Source organism: Ciconia boyciana, chromosome 4 (genome assembly GCF_034638445.1).
Source record: "Ciconia boyciana chromosome 4, ASM3463844v1, whole genome shotgun sequence".
In the NCBI taxonomy this organism is placed as follows: domain Eukaryota; kingdom Metazoa; phylum Chordata; class Aves; order Ciconiiformes; family Ciconiidae; genus Ciconia; species Ciconia boyciana.
This window is the reverse complement of record NC_132937.1, coordinates 84,528,168-84,544,068: the sequence shown is the minus strand read 5'-3', so window position 1 is coordinate 84,544,068 and position 15,901 is coordinate 84,528,168. Positions and strand designations below refer to the sequence as shown.

Below are 15,901 nucleotides of genomic sequence, written 5' to 3'. Positions count from 1 at the left end.
CAGAGGGAGATATCCACCAGGGGAAACTAGCCTGAGTGAGTGAAGACTGGCAAATGTACATGTCATCGGGAACTCTGTTATATAATGGAAAGTGTTAGGCTTAACCAAAGAGGTGACAAGATAGCAGCGTGAGGAGTATTGCATTCTGGTGTACAAGTAGGTACAGCAGAACAACAAAAGCTATGAGAGCTTCTTTGCTCCAATTCCAGTTACACGAAAAATGTCACTGGAGCAGCTTCTTAAACTGTAGGATTTTATCCAGTACAGATATTTGTTAAAGAGAGACAATGAAAGGCTTGCAAAATAATACAGGTTTGGAAAAGTTGAAAATGTAATGAAAATGTAATGAAAATGTAAATGTAACCAATCCCACTGTTAAATGATAAACACATTGTGTCTACACTGGAGTTCTGACTCTGTTCATAGTGCAGTATGTTTTGAACATCTTCCATGTGAAGTTAAAGTAATGTACTGGTAAGAACATTTTTGTGTACTAAAAACTAACATGCTATTCACCATGGAAAAAGTGGTGATGGTTATCCTCCAAAAGGAATAAAGGGCAATTTAGAAGCCTTTAGAGCTCTAATTATAAAACATATCTTAAATTGTAGTGATAAATGACAAAAACTGCAAAAGCAAAATTTGAAATAATTCTAAAGGAAGAGTCCATGAAGCATTTTCTGCTTGAATGTGGTCTTTAGTACTGACAGTTGCTAGAGGTGATTATTTGTGCTGGAAGAAATCTCAATTGCGTTTAGTAATTCTTCAATAGAGACTTTCCTGGACACAGTGCTTGAACTAATAGACATATTTACTACTTTTTTAATGGAGTTTCAATTTTAAATTCTTCATACTCTCTTTTTTTAAGACTGCAGGGCTGCAGAGTGACCTTGTGTTTGAAGAAATTGGTCATCGCATAAAAGAGCTTGGAAATGAATTGGTAAAGAAAGTAAATGCCATATTCCAATGGGACATCACTAAAGATGGGAAAACAGTAATGCAGTGGAGTAAGTTGTAGCTTTTATATACTGCCCTGATGCATTTTTTTAATGAACTGAGATTAATTATACTCATTCTGATTATGCTTATTTTCAAGATATCAGTTTAAGGTAGTAGATGAATATTCACTGGGACCTAAAAATCTGAATGCATACTGAATGCACAAGTGACAAGGAGGTCAGTTCCATAATGACAAGGATAAAGTTCCATAATGGCAGTTACTAACCTTTCTAGGAACATACTTCTGTAACTTGCCTATTTAGATGCAGGCATAGACAAACCATCCTCTAGAACATCAGTGCATTTCTATTTACATTTTCCAGAATGGATCACCACTGCACTTAGAAAATCAGGCTAAATTAACCTACTAGGAGCTCTGTCTTACAGTAATTAGTTTGCTAGTGATGTACATGCTAACTAATCTAGAACAAATAAGTATTTATTTCTACTGCATTGTTCTTGTCACTTCAGTGAAAATATAGCCCAATTTGTTTCTATTCAAATTTTCTGAGATCAAGGTTTAATGAAGGTATAACGATGCTTACCCATCCTTTAAGCATAGGACTGGGTTGATGAAGAGAGGCTAGAGCTTCTAATAGCAATGGGTCAGAGAGGAAGTCTTTCCTGGTAAAGTGGATTATACAAGTATGTGAAATGGTCTGATAGGGCAAAACTGCTTCCTAAAAAAACCTTATCTTCTTAAATTCTCTTGTGCTCAGTTTCTAAGGACATGTATTTTTTCAAAAAGCAGTCTAATTTTAGTAATTGGATATATTTTGTTGTCTTTCGGATTATTGAAGGTTTTTTTGCTGAAGTGTCCTAAATGGTCTATTAGTAGAATGTAAAGTTTTTCCAAAGGGATAACCCCTAGTCAGGTTGTAACTTCCAGGCCCTTGCTCTTTTGTGGAGAAATGCAAGTGTTGGAGTCAAGTCTGTCACTTAGACTGCTTCATTTTGATTGGTCTCAATGGTTGGATCCAGGCAGAAGAGTTTTGGGGGAGATACAGATGAGGTGGGCTGCCCTTTGACAGACTGAGGGGAGAGACTGACATGTTGGTAGGTCAGATCAGGTCTGTGTTGAGCTTTGTTCCATAGACTGTCACTTTTTTAAACTACTGTTAAGTCTTTGCAATGTCTGTTCTCAATAAATGCTTATTGTGTTTAAGAAACTGCTCTTCCTTTTACAGAGTGGTTTAGAAACCTAAAATTTCAGTTTCTCTTTTCCTAATGTTACCCAGGAGAGATTCTGAGTAGCAAGACTGCTGTTAAGTTTCAGGAAAAATATCCTATAGATTGATTGAGATAGTTCTGTTCTACCTGTGTTGCCTTTTAAGCAATTTTTGAGGGATAAGGGGAGATTTCCACTTGGATAGCAGTTAATTAATATATTGAATATACCCGTGTAGATTATGCAGGCTGAGTACCTATACATCAAAATGAGAGGGGGGTAAATACTGCATATTTTAACTCAGAAAATTTGTCTTAAAACTCATTACTGCTCTTAATCATTCCTATAATCTGCAGTTTTCCACTTTTACACTCAGTAATTTAAATGGTGGGCATGCTTAGAACCTGGACAGAAGGCTTATGAAGTCTTTCCTGTGTTCTTGCTTGCTTAGAAGACATATTTTTAGAAGACATATTAGAAGCACATAGATTGAACTCCAAAACACTTGAAGTGGATACTTGTGTTTGTTAGAGAATCACTCTGTATGCTACATCAGTCATGTTTATTGTTTCATGTGTAACTAAATGTAATATAAGTGATGGTCATGTTTATAATAACAACCAGAAAACTATCTTCGATTTATCATTGTCTTTAATTTTGGAACTACTTTGTTTGCCACCTAAACTCAGTATTACCTATGTTCAAAGAATGGAGGGACAAACCAATGGAAGAAAAATCTGATGAGGAGTGTACAAGACAGGAATAAAATTTCTTGCTCAGGAAGACCTTAAGCTGCAAACTGCTGAATGCAGAACAAGCACACTTAAAGATTTAGGCCTGAGCAGTGGCCTTACTTGCCTCATGAAACCAAGTTTTATTAGAGGGGAAAGAGGTGGATGTTTTTGCTATTGTATCCAGAGAGAGAGAGTACTCCTGCTTTGAGTAAATCAAGAGTCAGCCTTTTCTGTTTTTTAAACAAAGCTTGTCCTCTCTTCTGTTTCCTACTGCAGCAGTGGGAGGTAAAGTAGTGCCTTCTTCCAATGCTTATTTCCCTAGCTAAAAGGGATTAAATAGACATAACTTTTCCTTGTTCTGTTCCCTCTGCTTCTGTTGCAATGAAGAACATCTGTACTTTTATATGAATTTAGAACTACTTAAAGCTCCCTGTGGGATGGAGAGTGGAGGAGGTAATCTAATACTTTAAACGTTTCCTGTTGCTGACTACTATTAGGAGCTTAAATGAAACATTTCCAACATCGTGGAAAAGTTACTGCAAATTTTTGTATAGTGTGATCAGTTTCTTCAAGCTCAGGTGTCAAAACAGCGGCTAGTGTTTATGAATTACTGTAGTCCGTATGGTGTAGTAAATATGTAAGGCTGAATGTAAATATCTAGCTGACAAGAAGGGTGTCTGTAGAAAACGTTGCTTACTTTTCTCATCAGGCATATTGGTATGCAAGTACTCCCTTTGTATATCACTTTTTCAAAGAACTTTCTGTGTGATCTGATGGTTTTCTGAATATTTTTGTATGTCTTTGAAATTTCAAGCAGTTAAAGGATAAAGAAAGGAGTTGGTTAATATTAAAATAATTAAAATTAATTTTTTATTAATAATTTAAATATGAAATTGTAATATTAAAATAGTTATGTAAACTCACTGGCAGAGTGTTAGCAGTTGTGACAACTGTAGCATCAACTCTCACAGTTTGTCCTTATTTGGGTTAATAGCATACTACTGTTGCTGTCTATTTAACTCTACTGGTAGATTTCTAATGGCAAGGTTTATATATCTGCATGATGGAATTTTTATTTTGGGGATTTTTTCAAACACTATTCTGGTCATTAAAAAAACCCCAAACAAACACAGAGCAAAAAAAGACCTTCCAGAGGCAAGCATTCAAGATTTGTAAGCAATTGCCAGCTTAATTCTCTTTGCTTGTTTGCATACATCATTATTCAGTATTCAAAAGCATCATCATGTACTGTTGCTTCTACTGGATGCTAGCATAATTAATTTTGCATGGTGAATGTGGAAGAAGAGAGTAGTTTTTGGCTTTGCATTCAAAGGAAGACAGCTTTCTTGCAGTTAAGATACTGTTGATAACCCAAAAGATTCTGACAGATCTTTATATCGTCATCACCAAGACTTTTGTAATGCACGTGGGCGATGACACCCAATTTAGAATATGTAACATTGATAATGCCATTTACTGACTTGAATGCTTGACTTTTTCTGTTGTTAATGTGTCCTGGTTTCGGCTGGGATAGAGTTAATTTTCTTCCTAGTAGCTGGTATAGTGCTGTGTTTTGGATTTAGTATGAGAATAATGTTGATAGCATACTGATGTTTTAGTTGTGGCTAAGCAGTGCTTACACTGGTCAAGGACTTTCCAGCTTCCCATGCTCTGCTGGGCACACAAGAAGCTGGGAGGGGGCACAGCCAGGACAGCTGACCCCAACTGGCCAAAGGGCTATTCCATACCATATGACGTCACGCTCACTATAGAAACTAGAGGGAGTTGGCCACGGGGGGCAGTGATCACTGCTCGGGGACTGGCTGGGCATTGGTCAGCATGTGGCAAGTGGTTGTATCACTTTTTTTTTTCCCCCCTTGGTTTTGTTCCTCTTTTGCTCTCTTGTTGTTTTCCTTTTCATTACAATTTTGTAGTAGTAGTAGTAGTAGTAGTAGTAGTAGTAGTAGTAGTAGTTGTTGTTATTATTATTATTAATATTTTCCCAATTATTAAACTGTTCTTACCTCAACCTATGAGTTTTCTTACTTTTGCTCTTCAGATTCTCTCCCCCATCCCACCAGGGGGGAGGTTGAGCGAGCGGCTGTGTGGGGCTTAGTTGCCAACTAAAGCTAAATGACAACTTAATGGAATGGAAGCTTCTGTACACAATTAGAAGTTTTAGCCTTTGACAAATTAATTTTTTACTTTAAAAATGGAAGATGATAGTAGGATGTTACCTTTGCTATAGCTTGAACTTAATTATATGTCACTATTTTGACAGGTTTCAAACCTGCTTCAGATTTTAATGTTAGTCAACTCTGTCAGTAGAATTGCACTTCTTTACACTACATTTAAATTTGGCCAACTGATTATTAGTTGATCTTCTGTGTACAATAATTTTAAATCAGTTTTGTAAATGTTATGCTAAGTTAGGTTAGAACAGTTTTGAATTATCTTTCTCTCTTTTCTTAAAGTAAAATTGCTGTTTTGAGAGATAGATCCCATAATGTACATATAAAAACTACAATAAAGCAAAGAGGAAAATATGACATTAAAATTAATTTACAGTTCAGTTCTGGGGGATAAATATTGCATACTCTTTCAATGTATGGTCAGAATTCTTGACATGTTATCACTGAAACAACTGAAATGTGAGGAGGTAGATTATTTTGGGGGAGTTTTTTGTTTTGCTTTAAGCCTTGAGTTGATGCTAATTGTTTCATTTTCTATCTTCTTTTTATGCCTCTCTTTCTAAAGGCCTGCCAGGCCTTTACAGGCAGTGTTTGTGGTTCACTTGGGCTACCTGCTGGGCCTCTTTTCTTTGTTACATTTGTGATGTAGTTGTGCTGGCTCGTCTTTTAATTTTTTGACTTGTCTCTTTTACACAGCTTTGTGCTGTTGTGAAAACTGCAGTAATTGACAGCACTAGAAACAGTCTGGGCCCCGCAGCTCATTGCTGCCTTACTCAGTGACTGTAGCTCCAGCATCTTCGGCTAATGTCCTTGAGCCTCTTAAGATCTGGGAGGAGGCTGGGAGGGAAGGAAATGAGAGAAAGCAGCAGTATTAAGGACTGCTGTGAAATTCATTCTCATGTACGCAGTTGTTCTGGTGTTTTCCAAACTTTAAGGAACCAAAAAGGTTTTTTTTAGATTTATATTTATTTTTAGTGTTTTGTTTTAATTGAAACTGTAACCTTTTGATCTCTGTTCTCTGATGTAAGCCAAGATTTTTGTTTATTACTTTAAATGAAGTGGGATTTGTGAATTGGATTTAGCTTTTGTTGTTACAGAGACACTTCTTGATGGTAGCCCTAATATTACTAACACTAGTCTGTTTAATTAGTAATGACCTTTACTTTTATGTAGTTCTCTGTGGATGGTGTGAAGCCATGGGGAGGTGCAGAACCATCGATCTTGCACTCAGGATGTGAAATTTTGGATAGCTCATTTGCCGCCTAAGCAATGTTGAACTGTAGCCACTGACAACTGGTTTTAATTAGTAGTATTTCTTTATAGAAGTAAGCTGTTCTAATTTCAGAGGATGCTGAAAATCCTCTTAAGAAGATAAAGCAATACAGATTTTGGCAGTATCAAAACCTAAAGAATAAGCTTAGTGGTACTGGAGCTATCTTTTCTTATTTTTAAAAAATTCTTAATTGAGACCTCCCAGCTTAGACTTCTTCAGTTGGCTTCACTACCTAAAGCATGCTCTGCTCTCTCCTGCATATTTATTACTGTACAACAATTGCCTTTGTTTTCAATGGTTATAAAATATTTATCTTTTTATTTAGAGTTAAGTGACTTCATTTCAACTTCTCTTTCCATAGAGAAAAGACATTGCCATTGAGATTTGTTAGCTGATAGTTAATGGCTCTTTAGAACAGTACTCAGAAGAGTTCACCCATCTGTTGCTTTTCATCATGCTTCTGAAGGCACTGCTGAAGGCAGAAGATACTTCTGTTCCTTTCCAGTTCTCAGAAGAATAAAACTTTGGTAGGAGAACTGGGGAGAAATCGTTACATTAGGTTGATTTTGAACATCTGACAAATTACGGCAAAACTGCTTAATAATTTATGATGTGATATGACTTCAGGCAATGAAGAGTGGGTGACACTTGTTCCATTTGCTTTGAGGATGAGTCTTGCATTGCAGTTTCTTACCCTCTGTAAAGCAGAATAAAAACCAAACCAGAACAAACAAAAAATAGTCTGACCCCTTAATATTTCTCTCCTAGAAATGGTAAGGCACTCTTCAAAGGCAAAGCAAAACCTGTGCCCTGTATCTCAGATTTTTAGGCTATTTGGCTACCTGAATAGGATGTCAATGTCTAGTGTTTTAGCTTGTATATATATGATTTTTTTTACCTTTTAATTATGTCTCTGAAAACAGCATCTTATGCACAATAATAATTTATAGATATTTAATTACTGTAATGTAACACTTATGTGAACAAGTAAAAACAAAAATTTGAAGGATAGCTACTGTTTCATCCACTGAAACTGCTTGATTCTGCTTTTCTGGCAGGTGTGTAATACTAAAATTTTACATATTTAAGAAGCTAGTTGATTTTTAAAAGGGACTTCAGCTTTAAGTTTAATTTGTGTTGCTATACACAGTATTGAGGAGTGCCATGCCTGTGTTTCAAACTTCTATTTTTGTATGGAGTGGAACAGCCATGTGAATGGCTAGAAGAGCTGTATCTGTAGCAGTGATGGAGGGCTACTTGTTCTCAGGAACAAAGAACACCGGAGACACTTTTAGGCTACTCAACTGTAGCAATGGAGCCACACTAGCAGTGTGTGAGGTAGTTGCCTGGCAGCTGCCCAGGTCACCAGCCACCTGAGCACTGACATAGATACGCCAGTATCAAGTCATTATCACGCTGGCTGCTGCAATTGTAGTGCAGCATGCAAGCTGCAGTGTCGAGACGGTAGCTATAACCATAAAGGCGTGTATCCAGGAGATATGTGTATAGGAGACTTGCATCAAGACCATTTCCTGCTACAGCAGGCAGCTGTGTTATATAGCTTTATCTCATAAAGTTGTATTTTACAAAAAGGCACCCTCTCTGGTCATTTTGGAAAGCTAGAGTTTTTCTGCTCTGATGGTTGGAATCTGTTCTGGTATTTGGCTCATTTCTTTCATTGCTAGTTTATATCCATTTGTCTGTGTGCCAGTGCTGTAGTTTAGTCGCAGTTGTCATCTGAATACTCTAGGCTAGGTGAACGTCAGGAGGTGAGAAAAATGATCGTATATGTTTCTAATCCTTCTCCCCCCCCCCCCCCCGCAAAAAAATGAATGAACAAGTTTTTGGGGTAGCTTTCCATTCTCTGTAGGGGGGGGAGTTCCTTTCTCTCTTTAAAATACCAAAATATGGTGTTTTTTGGATCACTCTTTCTCCAGTGTGATTCACCAGAATTCACCCACTAGGGTTTATGTATCGAGTTTTGGGATTTCATTTCCTCCTGCTAGTTCCTTTGGGATTTGGGGTGGCTTTTTTTTTTTTTTTTTTTTTTGACTGCTTGCATTAGAGATGTCATAACTCATTTATGATAAAGCTTAAAAAAAGGGGTGGGTCAAGTAACAGTAGAAGGTCCTTCATGTTTTTGTGAAAAAGACGGTAGTTGTTGTCACAGAGCTCTTCTCTTTTGTGGTTGCTCTGGTTTTTTTTTTCTTCCTTAGCAAAAAAAAACCTAGTGGCTTTCTACGATGGAGTTACCACATCAGTGGACAAGGGAAAAGTAATGGATGTCATCTATCTGGACTTCTGTAAAGCTTTTGACGTGGTCTCCCACAACATCCTTCTCTCTAAATTGGAGAGGTACGGATTTGATGGGTGGACTGTTCAGTGGATAAGGAATTGGTTGGATGGTCGCATCCAGAGGGTAGCAGTCAATGGCTCAATGTCCAGATGGAGATCAGTGACAAGTGGTGTCCCTCAGGGGTCTGTACTGGGACCAGTGCTGTTCAATATTTTCATCAATGACATTGACAGCGAGATGGAGTGCACCCTCAGCAAGTTTGCAGATGACACCAAGCTGAGTGGTGTAGTTGACACACCAGAAGGACGGGATGTCATCCAGAGGGATGTGGACAAGCTGGAGAAGTGGGCCTGTGTGAACCTCATGAGGTTCAACAAGGCCAAGTGCAAGGTCCTACACCTGGGTTGGGGCAATCTCGGTTTCAATACAGGCTGGGGGATGATGTGATCAAGAGCAGCCCTGTGGAAAAGGACTTGGAGGTACTGATGGATGAAAAGCTGGACATGAGCCAGCAATGTGTGCCTGCAGCCCAGAAGGCCAACCGTATCCTGGGCTGCATCAAAAGAAGCATGGCCAGCAGGTCAAGGGAGGTGATTCTGCCCCTCTACTCTGCTCTGGTGAGACCTCACCTGGAGTACTGCGTCCAGCTCTGGGGCCCTCAGCACAGGGTGGCCATGGAGCTGTTGGAGCGGGTCCAGAGGAGGGCCACAAAAATGATCCAAGGGCTGGAGCACCTCTCCTACGAGGACAGGCTGAGAGAGTTGGGGTTGTTCAGCCTGGAGAAGAGAAGGCTCTGGGCAGACCTTACAGCAGCCTTCCAGTACTTAAAGGGGGCCTATAGGAAAGACGGGGACAGACTTTATAGCAAGGCCTGTTATGACAGGACAAGGAGCAATGGTTTTAGACTAAGGGAGGGCAGATTTGGACTGGATTTAAGAAAGAAATTTTTTGCAATGAGGGTGGCGAGGCACTGGAACAAGTTGCCCAGAGAGGTAGTGGAGGCCCCATCCCTGGAAACATTGAAGGTCAGGTTGGATGAGGCTCTGAGCAACCTGATCTAGTTAAAGCTGTCCCTGCTCTTGCAGGGGGCTTGGACTAGATGACCAGTAAAGGTCCCTTCCAATCCAAAGCATTCTATGATTCTATGATTCTAAAAATCTTTAAGGGTCTTTAAAAAGAATAAAGAGGAAATTGAAATTATATTTTCATATTTTTGGAAAAAGAACATACTATTAGATTGGTCCTCTTTTTTTTTTACAATTTCTAATAAGTTTTAATTTGAGATGGGTTAAGGATTTGATGGGATTAAACGTAACAGTTTTGCCCATGGTACCATGATTATGCAATGTTTACAGGTATATTTGTGCTTTGAGAACTTACAATTAATTATAGACATGGATTGATAAGTGATGCTCTTGAGACTTGGACAGGAAATGGAGAAGGAGAACAGGGATTGGAACAATGTTAAGTATGTACTATATTCAGGTTAAAATCTAGGAGTTGTTAGAACTTGCCTGAGTCACTACACCTTTTTAAGGCTAACTTTTTGTCGTCTAAACTTTACACTTCTGAGACTGATGGATGAGTATTATCAATGAGATATATAAAAACTGCTTTTCCAGCCAGTGCTTAGTAGAGAAGGAGAAGAGGGTCTGTTGTGTCTTGGGAGATGTTATGTCAGGCTTTCAGCATCTGGGTTCCCTTCTGGAACAGTCTGAGAAGGGTAGGGACAGCCAAAAAAAATTAACACATGCAAAATGAAGCACAAGAAGTGACTCATGCTCTTTTGATTTTTAAGGTCCAGAAGTAATTAAAAATAAATAATTAAGAACTATAAGCATCCTGGGAAACCGTGCATGTGTTTTCTGAATTTGTATGTGGGGCTTGCTGACCAGTGCTATTTGGCTCAAAGAGAGCTCAGTTTGGCTACATTGATGCGGTTCGTAACATAGCTAGCATTTGAGTAGAGGTGTATTTTAAAAACACATTGACAGTTAAGCTTGGTTAACTTAATCTGAGCAGCTACTATCCTCTGTGAAACTTGCGTTTTATGATTCAATAGATGATTTTATTTTTTTTTTAATAATAGTCTGTGCCTGCATAACCTACAGGACCAATGTTTAAAGGCTTGCTTATGATTTTAGACTATATAGTAGCTGTTTTAGATCAAAAGAATGTTACGTAGCTCGTACCCACAAACATAGAAGGTATAGATTGTTCATCTGGTGCTCAGTAATTTTTTTTTCTTTCTTCTCCTCTTACTGCATCAAGTTAGTGATGTCCATTAAACCTGTTCCTGAAATTATAATTTACCTTAAAATCAAGTGGATAATAATCCCGTATGTCACTTCTCACTGAGCATCATTGTACACTTAATTCCCCTTCTAGTTTTGTTATAACTGGATAAATATTACTTAGAATAGATTTCAGAAAATGAAAGACTTAACTCAAACAGACAAAAGCTATTCCCAGTCTGTATAGTTCACCTTACCCTTTCAGAAAAATTATTTGGAAAAAAAGTACACATGGGAGAGTTTATGCAGGAATAAGTCTCCATAGTTAGGCCAGTGTCTTAAAATTTGTCAGCTAAGATAAACCAACTGACAGTATTAGTATTGGCTAGACAGTCATGATTCTGTGATTAGAGATGTCATGTCCTTATGGGAACATCTACTTGAATAATGATTTTGTTTTGTGCTTAAAATGCAGGGGGTCGGGCAAGAGGAAAAGGTGTAAAGGGAAAGACTGGGAATTTGCAAAATCTGAGAATGATTTGGCAGAGCACATCCTCTCAAAATATTATTCTAATATTCTTCTAAACAAATGACACAATACCTGATAGTGTTAGCCTTGTAATAGATTACTTTGGCAGGTCATTTGGTGTGGGAAAAGAACACTGTGAAGCTCCAGACACTTTGAGGAATTTTTGGCTTTCCAGAAGAGAAAGACAGATACTTGGCAAAGCTTTAAATGCTCTTTGCGTGAAGCAGAACAAGCTATATTGCCTCTGGGGCAGAACAGGGAAAATGCCGCAGAGTGTTTGAACACCACCACATTTTCCTTCTCTGAATATAGGATGCAGTTTTAAAACATTAGAGCTTTATTACTAACATTAACGTTTTTGCAGTAATTGCACTGATTAATATCTTTCTTAAGTGTTGTTTAAAAATGGTTTTTGCCATCTATGCAAGAATTTTCAAATGGCAGTCCTTGCTGTAAACCCCCTCTCCCTTAGTACAGAAATAATTTTTTTTTCTATTCTAATCTCAATTATTTTCTTTCATTGAAGAAGAATAAAAAACCTTCCATTTTCTAAGTGGCTGTTAGCTCAAGATTTATGTTTAGACTGGATGCTTCATAATAATAGGTAAGGAGAGTAGTGTTCTGTAGACTGGAAATTTTATCTTTATTTTGAAATAAAACTATCTTTGCTGCTTCTTCTCAGCAATTGACTTAAAGAATGGCTCTGGAGCAGTGTATCAAGGACCTGCAAGAAGTTCTGCTGATACCACCTTCACTCTCTCAGACGAGGATTTCATGGATGTGGTACAACAAAAGACCAACCCCCAAAAGGTAAAACTTGTGCGTCACAGATATACTCACTTGCATAAGGACATATTATTTGCCTTAAATCAAGCTCTGGTTTATGACTGTTTGCATTCTGAAATTTGCAACACTGGATGTTTTGACAGTGCAAACCAGAGTCAGATGAGGTATAAGCACATCATTACCTTATACTGAATTAATCAGAAGACATGATGAGGAATTTATGCTATCTTTATCATCTTGAGACAAAGATACTTCAAATGACATAAAGCCTGGCAGTACAAAGTTAGTTGTTTGGTTTTTTTTTCCTGGCACTTCACATTGTATGATTTGCAAGGTTAGGGTTTGTCAGTTTGATCATTCAGGGTGTTTTGATTGGTCATGTTGCAGGAAGTTGGTATTTGTCGCACTGTTCTGACTTACTGCTACTACTGCAGCAAAGAGAAATCTCGGACAATGCATGCATGTCGATCCATTGAAACTGGTCAAAATTCACCCAAACTAGGTAGATATTTTAAGGGAAAGAAAAATTTAAGAAGGGTATGTAATCGGGGTCTGCACTTTTAGCTTCTTAGAGTAATCAACTGCTTAAAACTACTAATTTTACTAATAAAAATGCCTTGTGTAAAAGTAAATTAAACTGTCACAAATTTAATATGTCAGCTTACAGATTAAAGCTTGAGCAAATGAAAACTTTAATTAAGCTCATCATATATCAAACAGTTCATTTTCTTTGATCCCAAGCAGAAGTTGTCAGAGACTTCGTTTGTAAAATTGGAGACTAATGATGATGGCAAATGTTTGTTGTAAGTCCTACATACCACATGAGTAAAATCCTTTGTGACCCTCTGTATATAGCAGGCATAAAGCATAAACAAACAAGATGTTGACGTGTAGTCTTCAGAATGCTAAAGAACGGTGATTGCAATTCAGGAACTTTATCTGTGCATAGGCATTAGTATTTCCTTTGAGTTTCTGTGAAGTTTTTAATCTAAAGAAGCTCAAAGCATCTATTCAAATTCTTTTCTGCTGGCTCTCTCTATTCCTTATTTGAATGTATTTCAAGTTAATGGAACTATGCAAAAGCACATTGTTTCAGAACTTTCAAAGAGCTTTCAAATTGCAAAGCCACAGCGAAGCAGGACTAGTTTTAAAAAAATACTGAACTGGATTGAAACAGGGTATACAGCTCTTTGAAGCAGGGACAATAAAAATGTAACAGACCAACATTTCAGGGAGCATATTGGTTGATCTATGATTCTGAAAATGCAATGAAATCTTGTTTAGATCCTGTTCATTGTAATATGCTATGTATAAAGCCAATGCATTTCTTTGGAATATGTATGTACGTATGTTGTGGAAGTTCCTGTTTGGATTTGTTACAAATTTTAGTGAGTAGCTGACCTTTTCATTTGGCCTTTAATTTTCATTAAATGGCCTTTTCATTCAATTTTCTCATTTCATATAAGGATGTATAGCATAGGATATAGCATAGGGAGGGGAGGACTGGGAGCTTTATTTTTGTGCCCTGGTGAAGTTTTGCCATCAGCTTCTGTGAAGAAGTTTGTGTTATATCAGAAGTCCTCTGTGCTACACCTAGAAAAGAAATGGAGGACACTGAAGTTGCTTTGTATTTATTTATTTTCCCCTGAGTGATAGACTTGGCCTTGCCTGCACTCTAGATAGAAAACTGTGATTCTGGGTGCTATTAAAATTGAACTTGAATGGTTTTCTGTTAATTACAAATAAGCAATGGGCAGTGTGCACTGAAGGCTTTCTCCTGAGCACTAAACAACCACACTTATCTTTGGCTTCTTGTTTGGTTCTAGCAAATCTTTGGATTTTGGGTGAACAGTTGAATACTTTTTTTTTCCCTCCTCTGCTTTTTGTAGGCATTCTTTTCTGGTAAACTAAAAGTGAAGGGGAACATCATGCTGAGCCAGAAATTGGAAATGATCCTGAAAGATTATGCCAAACTCTGAACTGCTTGATCTTCTACCACAGCAGTGAATAACTTCAGAAGACAGAAACTTCTATTAATTCAGAACCAATGATAGAAAGACTTGCAGGCTACTTAACATCAATGTACTGATTCATTATACTGCTAATATACAAGCTGTTTTAATTACTATAGATGGAAAATTATGAAATGAATGTAACTGTTAATATTGTCCCCTTTTTGTTTCTCAGCAATGGCAGAGAATCATACTTTTCTCACTGCACACCTTTATCTAAATAAAATGTATGTAGTTCTTACAAAGATGCATATATTTCTATATTAATTCTGAAGAAAATTAAACCAATACACCTCTTTGGTATGTCCTTCTTTGTGTCTGTCAGTCTTCATTTATATTGCCTTGGATAGACTGTCTAATTTGTATGAATCTGGGTGTTTTATTATTAAAATTAACATTATTTTTTGTCTTAAGTTTTCATGATCCCATTAAAACAACTGAAAGGTGGAAGTCAGTTCCATTTATTTACATCTTGTCATTATTGTTTTTTTTCTCTACAGGAAAAAACTCTTGAACTTTAGCTCTGCCCACCTTATTTAGACAGTCATTTTTATGTAAGTTACTCTTATATAAAGAGAAACTTTTTCATCTGAGAGGTATTACACTGCACCAAAGGTTGTCACTGTAGCCAAATTGTTCTTCATGTAGATTCATTCTCATGAGGGCCAGCATCATGGCAGCAGGGAAAGATATAAGAGTGAATTCCTCATTTTGTACCTATGGCCAGAACTGAGATAACAGCTGTGACTGTATGTTTTCCTGAAGAAGGTATGCTCTTAATCACTGATCGTCACATGAACACCTGGAAATTTGATTTCACCAATGTGGCCAACATTTTGTGTGCTGAGTATCTTTTTTTTCTTGTTCAGACTTGTTCTATGTTGATACCTTTTAAAGAATTCAGGCCATCTAAGGCGTGTCTCCTTGATCAGAATGACAAAATCATTTTGCTCTATCTTAGAGGATGGAATTTTTTTTTGGTCCCAAAACTGGGAGGTACGTTACTGCCCTGACTGTGTGAGTAGACCGTAGCCATTAAAGAGTCTTTTGGGGCTGCAGATGAGTTTGGCAGTTTGGGAATAAATTCTACATGTTGTAATACTGAGTCAAATTCTCCACAAATTTATTTCTTTACAGCTGTTCTATCAGCCATGCTTTGATTCAGGCAGAGAAATATGAATCTGAAGTATGTCAACAAGTATCTCACATAAATTACATCATGAATAGATGGGAAACAGAGCAAGTGTGATGTTCACCACCTCAAAGAGGCCATCCAATAGAAATGATTGAAGAAATGTCCTTTAACCACTTAACATTTACCTTTTTAACAGCAGTCGTTTCCCTATATAAGTAGGACATAATCATTGCCTGTACTGCCCGGCTTCTATTTACCAGGCAACTTTGTGACAAATAGATAAGGGTGTCTTCTGTTACTTTCTTTTAAGAAATCATATGAGAAAGACAGATTGACTGCAGCTTTGTATGTTTATGCATGCACATGCTACACCAAAAAAAATTAGTTTCCTACATATATCTTTCCTGTCTATAAATCTATGTGTAATGCCATAAAAACGTGTATTAAGAAAAAGGAACTGGGAGGAACTAACTTTGAGTCTAGGAAAGCAATAATCAATATATCCATTGAAGAATATGGTAATTACTGTAGGTCACAGTCTTG

The 15,901-nt window shown here is 37.4% G+C and overlaps 1 protein-coding gene across 1 annotated transcript in view; it reads left to right on the top strand.

Moving 5' to 3' along the window:
* HSD17B4 (hydroxysteroid 17-beta dehydrogenase 4) overlaps positions 1–14,664 on the top strand; it is a 74,773-nt gene extending 60,109 nt beyond the window's left edge. The window contains exons 22-24 of the mRNA XM_072860440.1: positions 869–1,007; positions 12,108–12,235; positions 14,101–14,664. Coding sequence (XP_072716541.1) covers positions 869–1,007; positions 12,108–12,235; positions 14,101–14,190 — 357 coding nt within the window. The 3' untranslated portion in view covers positions 14,191–14,664. The remainder of the gene's footprint in view (positions 1–868; positions 1,008–12,107; positions 12,236–14,100) is intronic.
* Positions 14,665–15,901: the final 1,237 nt, after the last annotated feature.